We start from the raw sequence: 25090 nt of genomic DNA, 5'->3' as shown, positions 1-25090 counted from the left end.
CTGCATCTGCTCTGTATGCATTTAAATGAAAAACCAGTCTCTTCAACACAACATACCCAATCCTCATCTTCGTCGTAAACAGACTCACTCCATGGAGAGGTCTCCTGGAGAACTTACTAGCTAGTCAATAAAATGACTACCTTTCACGGAACCAGCAAGTTCATCACCATGCGCAGAAAATCCCACCACTATACAATATCCTCAGCCATTTGAATTGAGTCCACATTCTCATAATTTACGTCTATAGCAACCAGTTGCCGGTGGCAACCGCCTACCGCGCGGACTAAAACATGAACTCTCTACGCTCGCTCGAACATTGGGCTCGTGGGTTCGAATCCCACTCGAGGCATGGATTTATTTGTACTGACATTCTGTGTCTGTGTTGTTCTGTGTGAAGGTAGAGGCCTTGTGACGGGCTGATCCCCTGTCCAAGGAGTCCTACCGACTGTTTATAAGATTAGGAAACTGAAGTGAAGCGAAGCGTTTCACGGATGCCCTGTGCTCGAAGTGGGAGCTACAGGAATACATAGATGGATAGATAGATAGATAGATAGATAGATAGATAGATTAGATAGATTAGATAGATAGATAGATAGATAGATAGATGGATAGATTAGATAGATTAGATAGATGGATAGATTAGATAGATGGATAGATTAGATGGATGGATAGATTAGATGGATAGATAGATTGGATAGATAGATAGATAGATAGATAGATAGATAGATAGATAGATAGATAGATAGATAGATAGATAGATTAGATAGACAAATTATATAGATAGATAGATAGATTGGATAGATAGATTAGATAGACAAATTATATAGATAGATTAGCTATATAGATAGATAATAGATAGATGGGCGGACGGACACAGACAGATAAACACAGATAGATGACAACCAGTTTAATATTACACGTATTTAAGTTACTAGACATGGGGTTTGGATTGGTAATTTGATTTACTGAACTCTTGCAGAACGTAACTAAGGCTATCTCGCACACTACAACTCACTACAGCACGCCCTAACTCTTCTCAGGTTAGTGGTAGTAGTAGCAGCATGTTAAAGAGTTTTGTCGAGGGAAGAGTAACACTACTGGCCTATANAACGTAACTAAGGCTATCTCGCACACTACAACTCACTACAGCACGCCCTAACTCTTCTCAGGTTAGTGGTAGTAGCAGCATGTTAAAGTGTTTTGTCGAGGGAAGAGTAACACTACTGGCCTATGTGAGTTCCAGTGCGTGATAATGAAATTCAGATAACCTCTCGTTGTATGCAAATTCGTAAAATGTCATTTCATTTTAATGCGATCAACTAATTTAGATCCATTCCAGTTAATGAAACTTGCTTTAATCCAAATTGCTTGCTGTCCGGTTGAGAGGAAGGAAGGCGAAAGGGTGAAGAGATTATTGTGTGGATGTTGGAGGAGAAACGCGACGGAAGAAGACAGTTGGTTTAACTGCGCAACTTCTATTGCGCATCTACTTCTGTCAGGAGGATACGAAAACCTTCAGTACGATATTTTCTTGCGTTAGATTTAACTTCTACATCTTTTCTGGATGAGAAGGAAACGACGTATAAATTGATTAGTATCCTATATGATTAGTAGTCGGAATACTCAGTCGGTATAGCGACAGGCTATCAGATGGAAGTCACAGGTTCGATTCGCGCAACTGCAAATACTTCTGTTCAGCACAACGTCCAGACAGGTTGTGGAGCCCATACAGCCTCCTATCCAATGAGTACCAGGGTCTTTCCCTGGGGTTAGAGCAGCTGGGGAGTGAAGCTGACCACTCGCCTGCAACTAGTCCCGAGGCCAAGAAAATGTGGATCTATACATCCACTGCCCCACACGTCTTCATGGCGTAGTGCTTAATTAGTTAAGCACAGGGACAACTTTACTTTATTTCCTTTCTTATGAAAACAGTGTCCCAAGAGGAAAGGTCAATATTATGGTAGGTCACAGTATCAGTCAATCTAAACAAAACTTGTGTATGTACATGTGTCCTCTTCTGAAAAGTTCCCGAGATAGACATGTTTCACTGTAGAGTACCAAAATTGTTAGTAAGAAAGAAATATTACGTGCTGTTTCTAACAGCGGTATTTATTGTTCAAGTGACAAAATTGGTACCGTTTACCTAGTGTAACACATTTTCGAAAATTCAACCGTCAACATCAACACACGTTGCAACTCGTGTGAGGACATGACGTGTTGCTCATATTTGTTTAGAATGACCGATACTGTAACCTCCCATAATATTGACCTTTCCTCCTGGATCGTACTGTATATGAGAAACATAAGGGTCAGATGAAAACTCTGAAATTACGCAGTTTATGATTATCATAGCAACTAATTTTCATACGTTGGAAATTTGCATGTGCATACGTTATATACGTGGTGTGTCACGAGCGATCTAGAAGTCTTTTGTTTCAGTTGTATCGTGGCTACTGTACAAATGGTGATAACATTTTGATGTGGATTCATGGCTACTGTACAAATGTTGACACATTTTGGTGTGGATTCATGGCTACTGTACAAATGTTGACACATTTTGGTGTGAATCCATGGCTGCTGTACAAATGTTGACAAAATTTTGATGTGGATTCATGTCTACTGTACAAATGTTGACACATTTTTGTGTGGATTCATGGCTGCTGTACAAATGTTGACAAAATTTTGATGTGGATTCATGTCTACTGTACAAATGTTGACACATTTTTGTGTGGATTCATGGCTGCTGTACAAATGTTGACAACATTTTGATGTGAATTCATGGATACTGTACAAATGTTGACAACATTTTGATGTGGATCCATGACTACTGTACAAATGTTGACAACATTTTGATGTGGATTCATGTCTACTGTACAGATGTTGACAACATTTTGATGTGGATTCATGGCTACTGTATAAATGTTTAGAGGCTGCTGTACAAGTGTTGACAACATTTTGATATGGATATATAAAATATAACTCGGGTAATGCTTGCTGCCATTCAGGCCAGAACCTTTTGTCTTCTCGTCTGTTGTCCAAAAACATAACAATTACAATATTCTAAACTATAATTTTACCTGTGGTTCTGTATGGGTGTGAAACTTGGTCTCTGACATTAAGGGAGGCACATAGACTGAGGGTGTNNATGAACCTTCGGGTTCCATAAAATACTGGGAAATTCTTGAGTAGCTGCAGAATTGGCGGCTTCTCCAGAAGGGCTCCGCTCCATGAGAGTAAGTAAGTAAGTAAGTATATAAAATATAATATGATGTATAAAGAGGGTTGCTTACGGTTGATTATTTGTGCGTGTTACTCGTGGGAAATGACGATAAACGTCGGGCTTGTCATATCATTCTGTAACATGTAAGACCAAAAAGGAATACGATATAAAATGGGGGGGTGTTATACTTAGGAAACTTATATAACGAATGGGGAACGCGGTAGCGTAGTTGGTTGAGGCACTATGCTACAGGCCGGAAGGTCGCTTGCTCGAGTACCAATGAGGTGAATTTTTCAGTTGACATAATCCTTTCAGCCGCAATATGGTCCTGGAGTGACTCGCCCTCTAAGAGGAAGGAGTACCAGGAATCTTCCTGGTGGTAAATGGCAGCCGGCCCGTAAGACTGGCAACATTACCGCCACCTGTGAGCCGATGGTCTAGAGAAAATGTGGGAGTCTCGACGCCTCACAAACCTATGAGTCTTCATGACCTGTTACGGGGATAGCTTTACCTTTTTCATGTAAGGAATGATTAAATTTTCTGTTGAATTCCCGGAAAGATACTAGCTCAAGGAGCCTCTACGTCACAATGTCCAAATCATAAAAACTATACCGGGTTTTCCCTCGATAATTTCGCTCCAAGACAGTTCACCGAATGTGGGATGCCCTAGGGGACATCCTCTCTTATACTGTGATTGGTTATTGGAAAACTTTGAAAGTTGCATAAAGAAAACGAACAAGGTACGTGTATACTGTGACTCCTCGACGCATTTCCTTGGGGCAGTAGACTTCAACATTTGTCTGAAGTTTTGTAGACTGCAGATCTCGAATTAGCTCCCTGATATTAATCCCGAAAGCTAATGAAAAGGAGGTCAGTTTATGGAATCTGTCCTCAGATCCGAAAAGCACTCTCTTGTGCAATATGAAGTCGTATAGTCCGGTGGAATTTAACCGACCTTTCAATGGAACGTACTACCTGTTTCATTAACTTGCAAAGATAAGCAGAAGCAGGAGTCCGGATAGAAACAAGCAGCAGACACAATGTGACGAAGAACTGGTTCAGATCTAAATTCGAAAAGGGTCCAAGAGTGGACTAGCAGACTACACGGCGTCATTAACAAGACTATGACATTTTCAAATCTAACATGTTCCAGCTTCTATTGGTTTTGAGTTGAGGTTAGTATGAAGATTACTATCGTCTTGCTTTCATCGCGGCGTATCTTGGGAAGAAACCGACGTTTCGGAGGAACACGTCGCCTCCATCTTCAGGATGGAAGAGTAAGCCAAGGAAGAAACCAACAGAAACAGGCGGCAAGCTGAGCGAAAATCTAGTATAAATTCCGGCCTGATATGGACCAATCAGAACCCGAAAATAGCTAAGCGCAAGACGGTGGAATTGTGACTACTTTCTTCTGCAATTAGCTCCAAGTCCCTTAGCAGAGAGCAGCCACTCTTCAAGTAACTCTGTCCCAGTTTGCTTAAGGCTTCGGCTGGCCTCTGTGAGACCGGATATTCTAGTAGCGCTGGCTGCTTGCTTGATTTACTGTTTGAACCTGAATATGGAGGTGATATTTTGGAGGTGATATTTCCCTCCGAAATGTCTGGCTCTCTCCGAACTGCATAGCATTTCAGCCCAGAATATTGTACGTTCCATGTCATAAGCTGGCTTGTCAAATCATCAGCATCGACCCACGATCCTCTGTAATAAATTGCAATATGTTTCTCCCACTTCTACCGCAGTGTTCAGAGCTGCTGACAGAAGGAACAAGGACTCCAGTAGCTGCGGCTCCTCAAGTGACTTACTAACCGCTGCGTCACTGCCTGACTTTAGAACTTGATACTCCGCATTCAGAAAACAAGAGAGACCTGTCGTCCTTCACTTAGATCTGTAAACCCAATTCATTATTACCCTCTCATCTCTGTCTGTGAATTTTCAGTGGTTACAGAGCACGTAGGGGGTACGCGGTAGCGTAGTTAGAGGCACTATGCTACAAGCCGGAAGGTCGCGGGTTCGAGTCCCGATGAGGTGGATTTTTTATAATTTACCTAATCCTTCCAACAGCATTATGGCCCTGGTTTCGACTCAGTCTATAACAGAATTGAGTGCTAGGAAGCTTCCTGGGGGTAAAGGGCTGCCGGCGCGTAAGGCTGACAAACTTACAGCCATCTGTGAGCCGACTGTGTGAAGAAAATGCGGGAGCCTCGACGTCTCATAACCCTATGGGCTTTCACGGTCTGTTAAGGTGTATCTTTAGCTTTTAACCTTTTTACAGAGCATGTAAGCTCTACCCCCTGTGTGAAAGAAGGTGCGTTGTGGTTTGATAGTGACGTGGAAATTTACGTGAGTATTAGGGAAATGACTACATTATATTTTCAGCACACTTCCAAAATCCATACGCCGCTGGGAAATTCAAACATAGTGTCATGTATTATGTGGGGTTTTGGATTCGATATTAGATTCATCGACCACTTACACACACGACTCGGAACTATGAGAAATTACAGCTTCATCGCTAATCTCAACAATCCACAAATCACTACAGCACACGCTAAGTCTTTCCAGCCTGCTATGTCTTCACGAGCCGTTCCCTGGCAACGGCTTTAACAGCAGAGATTCTTCAGCTTCACGCGCTCAAGTCATCTCTGATTGGCAGCTCCCCTACAACTTCCTCTTTTCTTCACAGACTCCCATGCAGAACTGACTCGGTCGCCCCAGTTGTCTTCATTATAACCCCTTCGCACGGACCGAGTATAGAACACCGTGCTGGGAAGTTCTTGAGTAGCTGCTCAACTGGCGGCTTTAAGAGAAGGGCTGAGCTCCGTGTACTTAATTAGATGTCAGTTTTGGAGACGAAACATTCAGTCAGAGGCACGTTTCTTACTGGCCCCCGTTCACCGGAACTTATCGGCTTGATCTGCTTCCTGAAGCTTTCTCGACATAACGCAGGAACGTGGTGCAGAATATCTTCCCCAGAAGCAGAAAGTAACTTCCACGGATCATGACGCGTGTCCGGTGCGCAACGGAACACGTGGCCGTAAAGTTGCGTAACTCTTACTTCCTACCGGCCAAACCGCTCAGCAGAACACGAGTTTCCGATTTGCTGAGGCCCGACTTCTGGAAGAGTTCGGAACCCACTTGCACCGATTTTGGAAAATTGGCAAGGCTCCTGCAGCCTCAATTGACTGACTTTGTGACCCCTGAGAAACGTTACAAAAAACGAAACGCGGAAAGGAATGCAGTCAGCAGTTTTCAGGCTGGAACCCGGTAATTTCTCACCTTTTTTTGGTTGATTGATTGATTAACTGGTAGAATTAGTAGTGACTAAAATTTTCTTTTTCTGGTACCAGCATATTTTACGAGGTGTCAGTAAACAGGCCACAGATGGAAGTAAAACAGCTGTATTAGACGTAATATATTTTCTATATGCATCACTAGGTAGCAGCACAGTCCAGCTTCATGAGAGTCTAGGTAGCAGAGATGCATACGTATGTTCAGAGGCTGGTTTCACAAGTGAAAATTACGACCATGCTTCAGGTGTGTACTACCGAAGAGCAGAGGTTGATTGTGGGAAAAGGTGCTCAATGCAAAGGATATTTATATATAAAGGTTTCTGTTTACTGTGGGAAGTGTATGTTGCGTAAAGCGGTTCCACCTTGGTGGCAAGTATTTCGCTGATGACGAAGAGGTTGAAACGGCGGTGCGGAAGTGGCTGAGACTGCAGTCAAATAACAATCTAAGAATGGTGAAGTTTTTCGTGGTCGAATTTTGAAGCAGATTGAATACTTTCCATTAAAAGTTCTTTGTCAAGAATATAATGATTATATTTTCATAACAAAACTTTTTGGGGGTGTTGCTATATGACGCCGTGTGTTGCTAGGCTATACAGTGTTGAGCGGTAGAACGATAGATGAATTAGAAGGATTTTGAAGGGCGTAAAGGGCTTAAGTGAGATACTATCTCGGGATTTGCCTGGAGGGACTGAGGAAAACACAACGAGAAATCCTGTCAAGATAACTAACATCCCTCCCGAGATTTGAACAGGAAACCTGAAGACAAGCGTAGAGCATCATATTTTCTACAACGCTCTCCATCACGTTGAAATTCCACGGGTTGTTAGTTTGGTAAATGACATGTGTTCTTCTTCTTCCAGTTACTACATAACAATTTCATAATCACGGAAGAGTAAAGTATTTACAAATTAATGCCTGTGTTGCCGGATTTCCGGCTGTCCGAGATCTCGTCCTGATTTGCTACTTGTACGGCTGGTGAATTAGAACGTCCATCTTTTATTCACAAACTAACATTGAAAACAGAATCTGTTGTAAAGTCCTCGGCTTATTTTTTGTGCCAGACAGGTTTCTTTTGCCGATCACAGCGTCCACGCGCTCTAAGACATGAGCTGTCTTCACCCGCTCGAACACTGGGATCGTGGGTTCGAATCCCACTCGAGGCATGGATGTCCGTGTGAGTTTATTCTGTCTTTGTGCTGTCCTATGTTCATGGGCCATGGACGCTTTAAAGTCAGCCACATAATCAGAACTCCGGCCCATCAGAACTATGAGTGGATGTGCCGAGTTCGATATCTGCTCGAAAAGTCGAACGTAGCTTTCTGTTAACAAAGAGGAGCATCCCAAGACTTGGCTCAGCCCAGGTTGCCAAACTCAATTTGCGTCATCACATTCACTATTATTGTTACTTAGGGTGTGTGACTATAAGCGTGGTATGGATTAGTGAATGGATTTATTGACCACTTGTATAAACCACTCGGAACTAAAGGCACTATAGCTAATCTCCACAAGTCACAGATTACCAGAGCACCCACTAGGCCTTCTTCCAGCCTGCTGTGTCGTCACCAATCGTTCCCTAGCAACGGCCTCTAACATTGGAGAATCTTCAGCTTCCCACGCTCGCGTCTTTACTGTCCGGCGAATATCCCGCAACTCAACTTTTGTGAACTCCATCTTCCCTCTGAACTGCCAGCTTGAACTCATAGCGGCATCTTTAGAGCCCGACTGCCAACTGAGCACCAATTCACTAGCTCCCTTCTTCTATTGCCACTTTGCATGGTCCCAACAGAAACATCGTTCCAAACAATTCTTCTATTGTTGCTGATGTACCAGTTGCCACGGAAACCTGTTTACCGAGCTGTTTCCTAGTAAAGGACGTCTACACTGGCTCTATTATTATTATTATTATTATTATTATTATTATTATTATTATTATTATTTATGTTCTTGCTTCCATCTTGTAAGCAATATTTTTTCTTACAGGCTTTCTTTCTTGGTGTAGGCTTATGTCCTGTTACCATTAACAAGATACAGGCTTACGCTCCTTTGACACATTGTAGTGTCATGAAAACTGATTTTGTAAATTACCAGTGGGAACACAGAATGAGAGACTGGCGCCTAGGAACATTTCGGCAATTAAAAGTTGACTGGGAATGTATTGATGTTTGTAGCAGTGCGCATGTTTCATCAACGTCTCGACAGAGAAGGCATTTAACTCGTTAAATTCCAATGCCCTCTTTTCAAGACTCCGGATCTTAACTTCTTGTGTTAGAGTAGCGCCATGTCGTATTTGCCTTGTGAGAACCAATTAATGAAGAGGTGAGTGAGGTGTTGATTTATTTCGGCTCTGAGGACCGACCCATACAAGCAATTATAGTATTAATCGCTGTGACGAAAATTTTTCACTTTTTAATATGAACATTTCGAAGATTTTCTTGAGCAACGTCTCCACTGAGAATTGGATATAGGAGCTAATGCAAATTCGGCTCGGTATGTTCAATATCAGGAATATAACTGCAGGTAGGTCTAATTTAGCTGGCAATATGGCACCAAGGACAGGCAGGGAAGACAGACCTAGTTGGAAACGGCATGTATTTGTTCTCTCTGTTCGCGTGCTTCAAGTCGACAACTGTTGGTCGCGGTTACATGACGTCATTCATATGGGAACATGGAGCCACATCAGTTTTCATCTAAATTGGACATGTTCATAGGCGGTTTTACGTCAAGACTTGTAAATATTAATTACAGAGGGATTATCTCGAGCAAAAGCTGCCGAGAAAAATGAAACACGTTTTATATTCAATATACTATCACGCATTTGGGGGTATGTGACTATAGACAGCGTACGGATTGGTGATTGGAATTTTTTGACCACTTGTATACACAACTTGGAACTATAATTTACAGTTCACTGACACATATAGACTAGTGTCCTCAGTCTATTAGTCTCAACTAGCCGTTTCCTGATAACAGATTTAATACAGTCGAGAATCTTCAGCTTCCGTGGTCACGACGTTGCCCGCTGGTTGACAATCTACACCTGAACTAATAGTGCCATCTTCTCAGCCTCCCTTGCAGATCCAAACTCTCGAGTAACTGCTCACTTGGAACTCCGGAACCCTACTCACTATTCTCAGCTGAAATCTTTTCCATAACCACTTTGCACGGACCGAATAGAAAACAATTTTCAAAAATACCCCTATTGTTGAAGGCGTACTTACTGCACCGTTGCTTAGGAAAAGGTTGCATAACCCCGTCGTTCTCTTGTTGCGGGCGTTACCTAACAACGGCCGCTGTTCGCAGAGTCACTGCTTAGCAACGGGTCTATTTGACACAATATTTTCTCAGTAAGCTCTGCTCTTCTTGCTGAACAGGCGCAATACTATCAGCACATTTACAGGGTTACATATTCTGCAACCTACCATGGTCTCCTGAACATAAATGCCGTTAAAAACAGGAGAAAATCTTTAATGGATTTATTTTACGTTAAAATCTGATCTGATACTTTCACGTGATGGAATGTGACTATAGACGTGTTATGAATTGATGCCTCTATTTATGGGACCATTTGATAGAGCGAGTGACTGCATTTCACTACTACACACGCACACATACTAGTGTCCACAGTCATGCCTTCACTAGCTGTTACTTGGTAGCCGCTTCCAGCTGGGGAGGGGGGGGCGTTACTCTTCCTCTGGGTTTCCGAACTGTCCCCGTGCCTCAGCTATCAGACTCTAACAGCACCAGCTCACAAGGACTGAACCGCAGCAGTTCTTTGACTCACTGCAACATCTAACTGACTCTGTTTATAACATCTCGGCACGGACCGCGTAGAGAAGACTGTTCATCTTGAACCGCTCCCCTTTCTCTATCTCTCTCTTCTTCTTTCTCGCGCTCGCGGTACACGTACCGCTCGTCGTACCTTCCTCTACAAGCACATCAGAAGATAGGACTCGGGAGGAACAGCCCTCGTCTCTGGCTCTGTTGTCGCGTTCGCAAGCTCCCCAGGGTGTTCATGGGGTATCCAAGCATTTACGGAGGAGATAATATTTATGCAGGCTTTCAAAACAACCAATAACAATATTTAATAGCCAACATGACAAGGAAACTGACACACAATATACAGAAATAAATAAAACAAGGCATAAACCCAAAAGGGCGAGGTACCACAATCAAAAGAAGCAATTGCCCAAGTAATCACATATTATGGACAGTCGTAACAAGTAGAAACCCAAAACTGCCCCACTTGCCCCAGCCTCATTGGGCCATCGAACAGGTTACACCAGTATTCAACAGAAACAACAACAATTCAATTCATGTTTATTTACGTGCAAACTTAACAGCACAGTGGCCAATTACAAAGTTAGCACGAGTACATAGAAATACACAAAAAATTAAAGAGCAAAATGCAAAATATGACAGTCTATACAATAGCAATAAATTAGTAACAATTCCATGAAAAAATAAGTTAGCTTTAACAGGCGAGAAAATAATAATAATAATAATAATAAAAAAAACACGGTAGCAACTGCACTGGAATCAAGAATATTCCGTTGCGACCTCGGGCAGCCTTACCCTTACCAGCCAGACCGAAAACTTTTCAAACATAATTTAGAATTACAAAGTCGGAAAGAGAATTTCAGTCTCAAGTCCTCCGGCTGCCGGCAGGCAACCACTCGCGAGTAGGTCTACCTTCAGACTGCATCCCAGGATGCAGCACGCATGAACCAGCTGAGTACAGCATGGCTCAATGTGTTGCAGTGCACCTGTTGCTTAGCGATGACATGACGTATTCCATTGTTGCATGCTCAACCATCGGCACGGACTGCACAGTAAATACCATTTCTGTGTTGCTGCCCAGTAACGGCCGGCTGTTGTGATTCCAAAATTCTTGTTTTGAGCGAATATGCCGCAATACTAAGCTACGTGCGCATATGATCATTTGCGCATGAGATACAAAAAAAAATATATCTTCGTTGTCATAGAATTCCATTTTGTTTCTGTATAAACAACCAGTTTTTGTAACATGCTATCATAGAGTATTTTGGAATCTTGAATTGCATGCTGTATCTTGCGATGTCTTTCGGTTTATGGATGTCGGGAAGACAGTGGGCGCGAAGCGACGAGCAGTTATCCATTTCTCCGCCGTCGCGTTTCTCGACAGTGCAATTGAATTACGCGGCAATCATGCAGACACCAACTTGTATAAACTGCAGCGTAACATTGGGCCTATGTGCATGGATATGTCCCTGTCTCAGCTCAGATAGTAAAAAAGATTTTTCACAGGAAAGGACATCAAATTTTCACGAGTCAGTAAGCCGCATTTTTGTGCTGGAATTAGGGTTCCAGTCTTGGCATGTTTTGAAAATGGGCATGGAATTTTGGGGACGTAATGAAATGGAAACAAAGGAAGCGTTGTCGGCGTCCGTTCAACCCGATACGTGCGCCGCCCCGCGGCGTTCAGACTCGACTTTTCCATTAACAGCTCTCTCTGTGAGCCGACCCGATACAACACTAGTGACATCTCATGGGGTGAGCTGCAAGTAATAAACTCGAGAATAATAGTCATGGATGACGTAACGATGATGATTATGATTATGATGATGACGATGACGATGACGACGACGACGATGATGATGATGATGATGATGATAGCCCGGATTCAGAGTAAAGATAGAAACTAGACTTAACAATTCCAACGGGTTCTGACGATGGTGTATATCAGTCAGAATTACTGAGCTTTTTGGCTTTTGTCCATCATCCGATATTCTATAAAAAAAAAGAGAGAGAGAGAGAGAAAAAACTTGCCGTTTCGGAAACTGTCTGTTTCCATTGTCAAATGGAAGAGTGTACCTACTCACTTTAGTCTATTAGAAAGATCTTTCGACTGAGTTAGTTCAGAATAATTTGTTTCCGCACGCTTCTAGCGTTGATGCAGTGTGCTACAAGCCGGAAGGTCACGGGTTCGATTCCCGATGAGGTCATTGGATTTTTCAAGTTACCTAATCCTTCCAGCCGCATTGTGGTCCTGGGGTCGACTCAGCCTCTAAGAGAAACGAGTATCAGGGATCTTCCTGGGGGTAAATGGGGCGGCCGGCGCGTAAGGCCGACAATCTCAGCGCTATCTGTGAGCCGATTGTCTAGAAAATATGAGAGCCTCAACGTCTCACAACCCTATGGGCCTCCACGGCCTGTTACAGGGATACCTTTACTTTTCTCTTTTCAGTTTCTCCCAGTGCACGATATAGGCCAGCGTGCCACCCAGTGCAACCCTCAGTCAACACGTCCTAGCACTGTCTCAGAAGAAGAATCACAAAATTAATCATTACGTCATTTTTGCGCGCGCCAGCAATTTGTTATCGCACATGTATTTGAAATGTTTATTTTGAAGAGGAGAGAAAGTTTTAATGATCATGTTGGTACATTTTTCTTTGCTTTCTCGAGTATCGCAACAACGAAAGTGTTATTGTTTTCCCGCATTCAATAACTTCACAGACACCGGTTGTGACGTCACATGGCTGTTCGGTTTTATAGTCTTGGCCTCAAATTAAAAAGTTTCAGAGACGAGTGGAGGGAAGTGTGGTAGGGTGGGGTGGTTGAAAAAAGAATTGGCAACAAGTAAATCGATGCTAATATATTACACATACTTTCTTACATACGAGTGGCTCTGATCACGTTACCATGGAAACGAAATCGATTCTTTTTTCTTCAGTGCAGACCACCGTGTGTCACTGATATACGAACTAAACTTGCAAGCGATTCGTTGTGCTGGAACACAAAGTAATTAATTAAGCACGATGCCATGAAGACGCATGGGAGAATGAAGGTACGTATAACTCTACCATTCTCGGCCTCAGTACTAGATGGGGGTGAGTGGTCAGCTTCACGCCCCCACTGCTAGGAAGCTGATGGGACCCAAAGCCAGTTTTGACTCTGTAGAGAAAAAAAAATCTCACCATGTCGGATATCGAACCTTTGCCATCCAGCCCGTAGTCCGTCTGTATATCGACCATATCGACTGAGCGGTTGTTCCCTTGTTTAACTCGCACTAGCTATCGCTCACTGAGCATCGATATGATCTATATTACGTATCAGTGATCTATGGACTGGAGAGTGAGGGGGGAAGGAGACCGAGGGAGGTGTGGAGACATGAGGTAAAGTGGGTGGGGTGTGTGAGAAGCGGTTGGTGCGATTAATATTTTCTAAGTCGGGTATGATGCTATTATTATGTCATATATCGTGTTATATTCCCCTGTTAATGTGTCATTGAATTGTATACCTTTTTTAATGGCTTCAAATATATAGAGTCTTTCGTAGGCATTTAACTTCTGACCTTTATTCTATGTAACATTTTCATTATGTTCTCCGTTGTGTCGTATTCATGACCTGTATCTGTTATATGCTGGGAAATTTTTTATTATTGGCTATTACTTTTTATATCCCTGATGTGTTCTCTGTATCTTCTTTTGAATGACCGGCCTGTTTGACCTATATATCTTCCTGGGTATTCCTTACATTGCAATTGATATATATCACTTAAGTTAAATCTGCCTGTAGTATATTTCTTCACTCTCATGTGGTGTTTTTTTTTGTTTCTATTTCTGCATTCTATTCCATTTTTTTTTTTTTGTATTTCTAAATAACTTCGTGTTTGCTCTTGTTTCTGCTCCGAAGCACGTAAATGCTATCCATTTTCTTTCTTGTTCGACGTTTGTTTTGGGAGTCCTTTATTTCTGATATATTTTGTTGTAAATAATAATTATTATTATTTAACATTCAGTATTCAAAATTTGCCCAACATACGAGTATAATAGACACAGCTCACGAAAACGATACGACGGAGAACACAATGAAAATGTTACACACAGAGAAAGGTCAACTGCTAAATGCCTACGAAAGGCTAAATACGATTATATGAAGCCACTAAAAATGGTGCACAATTGAATGACACATTAGCAGAGGGATATAATAGCATCATACCCAACTTAGGAAATACTAATCGCACCAACCCCTTTCCATAACCCCACCCACTTTACCTCATATCTCCATACCTCCCCCTGCCTCCTTACCCCTTCACTCTCCCATCCCACGATCACTAATACATAATATCGTTGCGCAGTTAGCGACAGTGCGTCATAAACAACGGAACAAGAAACAGTTATGTAAACAGTATAATAGAAACTTAAGAGCGCTTAAGAGTAAGTAGAAATTAATGTTCGTATACTAATAATAATATAATTAATATTAATAAAAACAATAAAAGAAATGACTAATAAGCATCAAATTTAAATCATAGATAATAATTCATTTGATACAGACGAATCGACCAGTCAAATATATAATTCATGGATAAACGAGATATAGTTTATATAATAATGTATGGTTAAACTATATTGTAAACAAATAATAAAATACAAAATGAGTTATTTAAAATAATAAATTTATGACTGAATAAACTACGTTTCAGGCAGCGAAGACAAGAAAACAGCATAACAGCATCAGAGACAACAAGACATTACCTAAGTATAATTCAAAACAGGTTATTTGGTATTGAGATATAGGATAACGCACTGTTTCCATAATATAATGAGATTAGCACCACGAAGAGACACTAATTTAATATAAGCAAAATATAAAACTTAGTTGACCTATGCAAATAACGATATAAATTAAATTGTTTTATTTTATAAATAATTGTATATCATAATTTGTAATATGGATCCACAGTAATTATGTTTTTTTTTCTTTGGCACTACAGCCCCAATGGGCCTAGGCCTACCTCCATGAACTTCTCCGTTCACTTCGGTTTTTCTAGATCTTACACATTCTGTAGGACTCCTTGGGCGGGTGATCAGCTCGTCACAAACCTGTACACACACAAACACACACACACACACACACAAACTAAACATCCATGCCCTGAGTGGAATTTGAACCCACGATCCTAGTTTCCAAGCGAGCGAAGACAGTACGTGCCTTAGATCGCTCGGCTACCGTGACCGGCAGTAATTATAATTACAATTCAGTATTTTACGAATTTAAACACTGTATCGCCTGATGATAGCTCCAAGTGAGCTGGAACATGTCGCGTAATTCTAACATTCTAACTCAATCGACACAAATGTGGTTATGAGTTTATTACTTATTTGTTGTGTTGAAGGTTATATAAATATATAATTAATATTTGACGCACGGTTAGAAACAGGGCTCTCTGTTATCTTACGGAAGATGTCGTTAGCACGAGACTGACGGTCTCCGTAAGTTACTGTTCAGCTAGAATATTCATATTCAATAGACATCGACCTGTGTCTGATGGGAAAGGCTGGGTTCCAATTTCCGCCGAAACACCTGCTGGCCTGACTGAGGTGTTCAATATTTTCTCCTTAGTTCCTGCAGGAAGATACCGCCATGTTACCCCGATTAGATCACCTCCGCTTTCTTCCAAATAATTTCCAGTTGGACCATCTGTTATCCGACCATTTGAATCCGTATAATCTTGCTATCGGCAGCGGCGTAAACAGACCCGTGAACATTCACTTGAGACATCTGGCAAGATGGAGTGCATTTAAATGAGCTACAGACTGATATATGTGACTTCACACGTGTATACGTTGAAGTGCTAGTTAGCGGAGGTCATGCCACGTGCATAAGAAACTGCGTGTTACGTGGCCAAGGGAATATTTGTATCTGGCTTTGCTGCTTGGCAGAGACAATCGGCGACTTCCCGTCCTGCCTTAAGTTAGATATTTGACAGAAATAGACGTGTGGCAGAGGGGAATGCCTTCGGAATTTAATATAAGGCCGCCGGTTCGATTCCCCATGAGGTCACTGGATTTTTCTATTGGCCTCTTTCCCTCATTCCGTCATCCTCCTCCTGCAGTTTCTTGTTCCCCGTTATCTTCCATTCTCCTGCCACTTCACCTTATTCTTATTGTCACGTGTATGAGATATTACGAGTATATACGGTGTTTGGGTTGGTAATTGGGTTTATTGAACACTTTCAGATCGTAACTACAAGTAACTGTAGCGCCATTGATAATTATCAATGGCGCTACAGTTACTTGTAGTTACGATCTGAAAGTGTGAATTATAATTCACACACATTACAATTCACTACAGCATAAACCTAATTCTTCCCAGCCTGCTGAGCCTTCTCCAGTCGTTGCCTGGTAACGGTTTTCAGCGGCGGACGTTCCACTTCCTCTGGGTTCCAGAACTGTCCCCGTGCCTCAGCTACCAACTTTTCACAGCGAAACTTCACGAGGACTGAACCCCAGCAGTCCTCTGACTTACTCACTCACCAACCGACTCGCTCCACTCCATTGACTCCAAGGCTGACGACCATCTCACACCAACATCCTAGTTGGTCTCAAGACTCATAATCGCAGCTGCTCCTAGTTACATAGACTCGACACAGACCTCAGAGAGAGAGAGCACCGCGTCCAACAGTTCTTCTATTGCTGGGTGCGTGTGTTGTGGCCATTACCTAGTAACGGCCGCTTTTAGATAGTCATTACCTAGCAACGGGACTGCGTGTCACATTATTATATTTTTTCCTCCGACTTCTCTTCTTAATACTTCATCCCATTTCTCTCTGTTCATTTTCGGCTTCCTTATCTGTCGTATGTAATTCCGAGTTTTACTAATTTCGTCTTGTGCTGCAGGTAGAAGACTGGACCGGGGCATGTGGCTCCTATTGGCTCTGCTGGTCCTTCCTCTGGCCGGTGGCGACGTCTTCACACTCGGCTACCTGACAGGGTCTCAACGCCGCCCGGGTGACCAAGAGTACGTGCGTCCCGGCCTCAGCATCTCCGGCGCCATCTCGCTGGCAGTGGCGGAACTGAACGCTGGGCCGATGGGGGCTCGTGGACATCGCCTGCAGTTCCTGGTGGCCGAGACGCGCGGCGAGGAACTGGCCAGCATCGCGCGCACGGCCGACCTGTGGACGCAGAATGTGGCTGCCTACATCGGTCCGCAGGAGACTTGCGTCACAGAGGCGCGCATGGCTGCCGCGTTCAACCTGCCAATGATCTCGTATGTAAGTGCAGCAAGTTTGGGCAGAGGGAAGTGCATTCCAGAGAAAACGAAGTACACTGTCATGCCAATAAATTGACGGATTGTAGAGTTAACGTATTTTAAATGTATGTCTTTTTACTTTCTTATATAAGAATGTCCCAGGAGCAAAGGTCAGAATTTTGGGAAGTCATAGTATGGGTCATAAAAGTAAAGTAAGTAAGTAGGTAAAGTTATCCCTGTAATAGGCTGTGGAGGCCCATAGGGTTGTGAAAGTTTAGGTTCCCAAATTTTCTAGTCAATCGGCTCATAGATGGCGGTAAGGTTTCTAAGCAAAAGTGTGTATGTACCGGGATGTACTGTATATTTGTCCCATTCCGAACGGTTTCTGTGTTAGAGTCATTTCACTGTACAGTTCCAAAACTGTTGATAAGACAGATATACTCGTATTACATACTGTTTCTAATACCTGTCTTTATTGTTCAAGTGGCAAAGTTGGTAAAGTTTACCTAGTACAATACATTTTCGAAAATTCCGCCGTCAACATCAATAGACTTCGCGATTCATGTGAGGACATGGCGTGTTGCTCGTCTGTACAGTGTACAGTGTACTGTAGAGTGAAATAGCTCCATTTCGGAAAAAGTTCGGAATAGGATACATGTACATATACACTTTTTTGCTTAGAATGGCCAATATTATGACCTCCCAAAATATTTACCTTTTCTCCTGGGACACTCTGTATAATATGTATGAATAGTTGTTTTAAGCGTAAGGAATTTTATCTCCACATTTTGAGAGATTTACATATTTTCATCCCCTACAAAAGCGATTTAGTTACATTTGTAATGTTGCTGGATGTATGTATGTATGTATGTATGTATGTATGTTCACCTGGCATGAGCCCGAACGGTTGGACGCATTTTATTCATATTCGACATTCCATAGTTCATCGATCATAGTGTCACGTGATTTAGTGACTATAGAAGCGGTTTCGATTGGTCAATATATTTATTGACCACTTGCAGGTCGTAACTACAAATAACTGTAAGACAATTCCTGACTTCCACACTACAAATCACTCCACCCCAAGTTTTCTCAGTCTGCTTTCATTAGTCGTTGCTTGCCAACAGCTCTTAACAATGGCTATTACTCTGCAATACCTTCACTAGACGTTTTCTGGTAACAATCTTAGCAATGGAGATTCTTCCGCTTCCGTTGTCCCCCTCGTTAGCACACCACAGCTGAACCTCCAACTGCACTTCACTCACTCGCAGAACAAAGTCATAGTTACTTTACGGCTGGCAGTTTACCGCCAATTAGTTCGTTTTGGCTTCAGACCCCTTCAGAACCACGGCCAGAAATTTATTTCAATTGAACTCTTGCGGTAATAGCCCTTGTGTAACATCCACTCTGACAAGAAAATGGCTATGTGTCTTATGAATATACTTGGCCTTTCGTCAAGTGTATATTTCGCAGATATAAAGTGTTATTGAAAATTCTTCCTTTTGCATTACACACAAGTCCTCTGTCAGTACAGGCTTTGCAGAGCAGATCACTCCTATCTTGCGTATCTTCTGTTACAACGGCAGCTTAGTCACTTGAACAGTCGTAAACTGGACCACAGCCGAGTTTAAGCCTCTTATATTTCCTATGTCTGTCTTCAAATTGTCCTGTACCACGAATATATTCATTCTCATGATTGTGTATTTGTTTCCTGCAGAATTTTGTTGTATAGTTGTATACATAAGGAAGGTTGAAAGATGTGTGCAAATCTCGGACTGTTGTGCACTTTGGAAAATTTGCAGTGGTGCGCAGAACTTTGTTTTGCATGCGCTGCAATTTTGAGGATACGTGGCCGCCACTGATTCCCAGGCGGGACAAGCGTAAGTCATTGATGATCTGATCAGTGTCTTGTGGAGGGTTAGTTCCAGGTAGGAGCTTAAACGCTCACTTTTGAATAAGGAGTAGATTCTAATAAATGTTCCGAAGCCCTTAGCTTCAATCATTTCTATGTTCAATCTCCATGTAATTATCTTATCGAAGATTACACCGAGATATTTTACAAGATTGACAAAATGGATATTCCGTCCATTCAATGTAAGATGAGCCTCAGGGTCCATAAGTCTATCGCTGAATACAAGACAGTCGGTCGAGTCATGTAACCTTGGAGATGACCCACAGAGAACACGGCCTGTATCGGTTATTCTTTTATGGTGTGACGTAAATCCGCATGCGTATGCTGCGAGAGCTACCCAACAACGGCTGTACGCTCAACCTATCGTGACACCTCCTATATTGCTGCGTACGAGCATTACCTGTCAAAGGCTTATATTTGCGGAGCCAAGCCTTAGAAATTGGTCTATAGGCCACAATTTTTTTTAATTCCCTTAGTGGGGGGTGGAGTCCGACTGGGTCCACTCGGCCCGGCGGCCACTCATTGGCCTATTGTAGCCTGCTCCGGGTGATTATGATGATGGAGAATTTGGTGGAATGAAGGTTGGCAGGGGAAACCGAAGTACTCGGAGAAAACCCGCCCCAGAGTCACTTTTTCCACCACAAATCCCACTTGACCAGACCCCGGGATCGAACCCGGGACTCCGCGGTGGGAAGCCAGCGACTAACCTCTTGAGCTATGACGGAACCCTATACGCCACAATATGTTTGTACCTGGTAAATACGAATTTTCTAGCTCCATCAGATGCACACACACAAAAAAATACTGCTTATTTTCTGGAGAACTATTTTAATGATTTCGATTAAATTTCTGTCGGTGATGAAGTTCGTCTCAATGAAATTAGCTGCTTCGACTGTATCTTCAGGAACATAACAGGAGGCACACACGGTGCGCAAGCGCGAAATGTTAATTTCCTATAAAACTGCCCTGACCGTCGTGTTTAGTCTGTACACTTAATTTAAAAGTTCTGGGTGATTTTTGTGAAGTGTTTATTTCAGAATATTAGGTGATCGTGATCGCTCAGATGTATGCGAAATATTTAAACAATTCTTACTCTACGTGTGAATGGCCTGGCCTGCATATTACTTACTTATGGAGCTGAGTCCTTCCTGAGGAGAGGCCAAATCTGCAGCTACTCAAGAATTTCCCAGCATTTTATGGAACCCGAAGGTTCATTACCGTGTTCACAAGAGCCGTCCACTGGTCCCTATCCAGAGCCAGATCAATCCAATCGACTCCATCCCATTCTGTCTCTCTAAGAAATATTTTAATATTGTCCACCCGCCTATGCCATGGCATTCCCAATAGTCTCTTTCCTTCTGGTTTTCCCACCAATACCCCATATGCATTCCTCTTCTCTCCCATTCGTGTCATATGCCCTGCCCACCTCATCCTCCTTGACTTGATCATTCTAATTATACTGAGTGATGAATAGAAGTTAAGAAGCTCCTCATTTTCTCCAACTTTATGTCACGTCATCTCTCCACGGTCCAAATATTGTCTTCAGCACTCTGTTCGGAAACACCAACAGTCTATATTCCTCCCTAAATGTCAGAGACCAAGTTTCACATACTTATGGAACCACAAGCAAAATTAGAGCTTTTTTTTTTATACTTTGCTTTATGTTTTTGGTCAGCAGACGGGAAGACAAAAGGTTCTGGACTGAATGGTAGCAAGCTTTACCGGAGTTCAATCTCCTCTTAACTTCCTCCTGAATCAGGTTTCGATCTGTTATCGTTGTACCCAAATAGCTGAACTGTACCACATTTTCAGAACATCTGTTTCTTATCTTTATGTCATGATTTTTCCCTGCATTTTGGTGACGAGACAGCAGCATGAACTTAGTTTTATGTATGTTTACTTTTAGGCCAACCTCTTTACTTGCTTCAATTGAAGTTTGTGAGTTTTTCTTTATACCGTCTTTGTGGTCTAGTGGTCAGAGTTCCTGGCTACGGATCCAGAGGGCCGGGTTCGATTCCCGGCGCTACATTATTTTCTGAGAAGTAATGGGTCTGGAACGGGGTTCACTCAGCCTCTTCAGGATAACTGAGGAGCTATTTCAGCTAAATAGCGGCTCCGGTCTAGAAACCCGAAATTAACGGCCGTGGGAATTCGTTGACACGTGACCTTTATCCGCTAAAGGTGGCACTAACTTCGCCGACAAGCGGCGGCCGCTCGGTAGGTATAGTTCGCTTGCGGACTCAAGCCTCGGAGTTTAGTTAGTTTTAGAGTTTTTCTTTATGATATCTATATTGTCACCCAATAGATTCACATCATCAGCATAGGCCAAAAGCTGATGTGCCCCGTTTAATTTCAGTCCAAACTGGTTTTCCTTGACATTCCTAATGGAATATTCTAAAGCAAAGTTGAAAAGGAGTAGCGATAAAGCATCTCCTTGTTTTAGACCATTCTGGATAGCAAATTTATCAGACTAATGCTTACCTATATGTACTTAACAGTACATTTCTTTTAAACATATTTTAATCAGCCTGACTAGTTTCATGGGTATCCCCAAATCTCTCAGAATATTGTACAATACTTCCCTCCTAATTGAATCATAGGCTTTCTTGATGCCTACGAATAGCTGATGTACTGTCTCATTGTACTCCCTTCTTTTTTCTCAAATATCTAACAAATGCAAAAGATCTGATCTGTAGTTGATCTGTTACGTCGAAACCCACACTGATGATCCCCAATAACTTCATCTACATATGGACTTAACCTTGAGAGAAGAATATTGGTTAAATTTTGTATGAAGTTGATAGCAGTGATATCCCCCTATAATTACTACAGTCAGTTTTATCACCCTTCTTGTGAACTGATACAATAATAGACTCCTTCTACTGATCAGGCAATTTTTCCTTACGTAAAATAGAAGTAATTAGCTTATGGATCTTAGAACGTAATATTTTGCCCCCTGCTTGGACAAATTCTGCCGGAACTACCTGGAGATTTATATTTTTTCAATTTTTAATAGCACTTTCAACATCTAAATGTCTAGGATCAGGTAAGGAAGATCACCATTCTCAAAGTCATTTATTCCTGTATACAGGTCTCTAATGTTCTTGTTCTTACTTTTCGTTGCAAGCTCATCAATTTTGTCTTTCAGATATTCCCTCTTTTTGCTCCTGAAATGCCTGCTGGTTTCACGTCTTATATTGTTCAGATTATCCCCATTTAACTCGCTTGGATCCTGTAACCTTTGCAATTTGGCCTGCTTTCTTTGATGTAATAATTTTGAGCATCCTTCATCGAACCATGGCTTATGCTTCTTCGGTTCATAATAACCTAGACTCTCTTTGGCAGACATTTTTATATTCTCTCTAATAGTTTCCAAAACTTTATTAACATCCACCTCAGTTTCCAAGTTTTCCAAAGCTGCAAACCTATTTGAGATAACACAATACTGCTCTTTATCCTCTATCTCATTTAATTTCTTGAGTTTGAACCTCTCCATATGAAATCTGTGTGTTGTTTGTTTGCTCACTGCCAGTCTTTCCCTAACCTTTACCACCACCAGGCAGTGGTCAGTATCACAATCTGCTGCCCTGTATTATCGGACATCAAGTATACTTGAGTGCCGTCTCCTGTCTATCAAAAGTGGCCAATCTGAATGTGTATATTCCCATCAGGAGATATGTAATTAAATTTATGAATATTGCGATGTGGGAGCCTTGACTTTTGACAGTAAGATTTTTGGATATGGAAAACTTCATTATCATTACCATTTTCGTGCATACCCTCATTTTCAGTCCTTCATTTGAAAATATCTTCCCTATCTACTTTGACACTGAAATCTCCTAACAAAATTTTCACAAGTACTTTGGGAATTTATCAAATACATGTTCTAGTTTTTAGAACCTGTCCTTTATATCATCAATTTTATCTTCTGTTGGGAAATGAACATTCAGAACGACGATATCACACCAGCGACCTCTTAGTATTATGTATGACATCCCACCATTTTCCGTGGGTCCCCTGTCACCACGGCATGGCGCGTCCTCAGGTTGCGGATGGAGGGGACGCCCTCCAGTTTTGGAGGGAAGCTGCGAATATATTGAGTAAGCAGTCTCGGACAGCCAACATAGTTTGGCTCTTCTGCTTGGAGGTTGTGCGTGGGGCTAATAAAGCTTGTAACGAGAATTCTCAATAAGCCTTGGACATGGACGGTTTCTTTGTATAAACGACCTAGGCGAAAGAAAATACAGGGGTACCGAACAGAAACTGATTTCGTTTCCAACGTTACGTACTCAAGGTCCCTTTTATACGAGAGATTATGTGCAATGTCTTTGCACTGATTTATTGATACGCACAGTGATTTCTCGCGTCAAAGGAAAGAGACCAAGCTCTGTGAATGCTGGTAGCCTTGTCACATCCTGCCTCACCATCGCCGTTTTTGTGATGTGCTGTTTCTTATGTTGAGGGACTTGAGCCAGGAAACTGCACCGCGCAGTAGCCACAGCTCTGACTGAAAGGCCTACCGAGGCCTCCGAATCAAGTCCAGGAGATCGATTTGCTCCCTTGAATTGTTACTCTTCCGCCTCCAGCGCACTTCACTGTTCTCCCTCCAGCTGCCCTGCCTTTCTGTTCACGCTAATGTTTGTCAGTGACAAACTTCGGAAACAATAAGCCCCTTGTGCTGTCGACATATAGCACAGGGAAATTCAGTACAATGTTCCCCACACTAATAGAGACTTGTAGGATTTGATGTTTCATAGAGGTGATTATGAACAGTTCTATCTTCTGGGGAGGTTAAAGACTGAGACTTGTAGAGACTTCGGATTTGGTGTTTCACAGAGGTTATTATGAACAGTTCTATATTCTGGGGAGGTTAAAGACTGAGACGGTACGTTCCTCCGAAATGTCGGTACATCTCCGCAAGACTACGAGACATATCGCAGAAGGCTAGTACATTTCAGTTGCATTTATTCATCAGTTCGATGGTTTAAATTAGTGGCTTCATAATTATTTTTCTGAACATGAATATTGTATGTTAAGTTAACGTTTATTTCATAGTATCGGTATAGAGAGAGAGCAGGGATGGGGCAGTCGGTATAGCGACTGGCTACGGACTGGACAGCCGAGCGGTCGGAGCTCGAGTCTTGTTTGTTTCAAGAATTTTCTCTTCTCCACTTCGTCCAGACCCAGCCTCCTATCCCATAGGTATAGAAGGCTTTTTCTCAGAGGGTAAAACGGCAAGGGCGTGAAGCTCACCACTCACCTGCAGCTAGTGCCGAGACCAAGAAAACATGGATGTGTACATCCACTCCCACATACTCCTTCGTAGCGTAGTACTTAATTAGTTAAATGCAGGAACAATTTTTCCTTTTATCTGCATAAAAAGGTGAACACAGCACTTGTGCCTTTGGGATGTTATCTCCCATGGCGCACTGTAAGCAGAAGATTTATGTCCGGACGGAGGCGTAAATCTTAACCCGGTTGTGCGGGAATCAGCTTCCTGAGGTGAAGAATGTCAGCCCCAAAACCCGGTCATAAATAAAGCTCAAAATGTGGAGATTTTGCAAGCTTGAGGACACTTTGGCAGAGACTGGTATAATATCACCGTTAGGCGCTGCGTAGGGCAATAAACTGGGATTTCAACTCGGCACTCAACTG

General features: G+C 42.3%; 1 protein-coding gene across 4 annotated transcripts in view; it reads left to right on the top strand.

Moving 5' to 3' along the window:
• The window catches only part of LOC111870337 (receptor-type guanylate cyclase Gyc76C), a 240603-nt gene that overhangs the window by 46823 nt on the left and 168690 nt on the right, over positions 1-25090 (top strand). For 3 of the 4 annotated variants that reach the window (XM_033753787.1, XM_033753784.1, XM_033753785.1), the window contains exon 2: positions 17172-17545. In XM_033753787.1, the coding sequence (XP_033609678.1) occupies positions 17192-17545 (354 nt within the window). In that variant the 5' untranslated portion in view covers positions 17172-17191. Of the gene's footprint in view, positions 1-14650; positions 14706-17171; positions 17546-25090 lie in introns of those variants that run through there. The other variant, XM_033753786.1, reaches the window with a different exon arrangement.

This window comes from Cryptotermes secundus, unplaced genomic scaffold, assembly GCF_002891405.2.
Source record: "Cryptotermes secundus unplaced genomic scaffold, Csec_1.0 scaffold391, whole genome shotgun sequence".
NCBI lineage: Eukaryota > Metazoa > Arthropoda > Insecta > Blattodea > Kalotermitidae > Cryptotermes > Cryptotermes secundus.
This window is presented reverse-complemented; position numbering and strand designations above follow the sequence as displayed.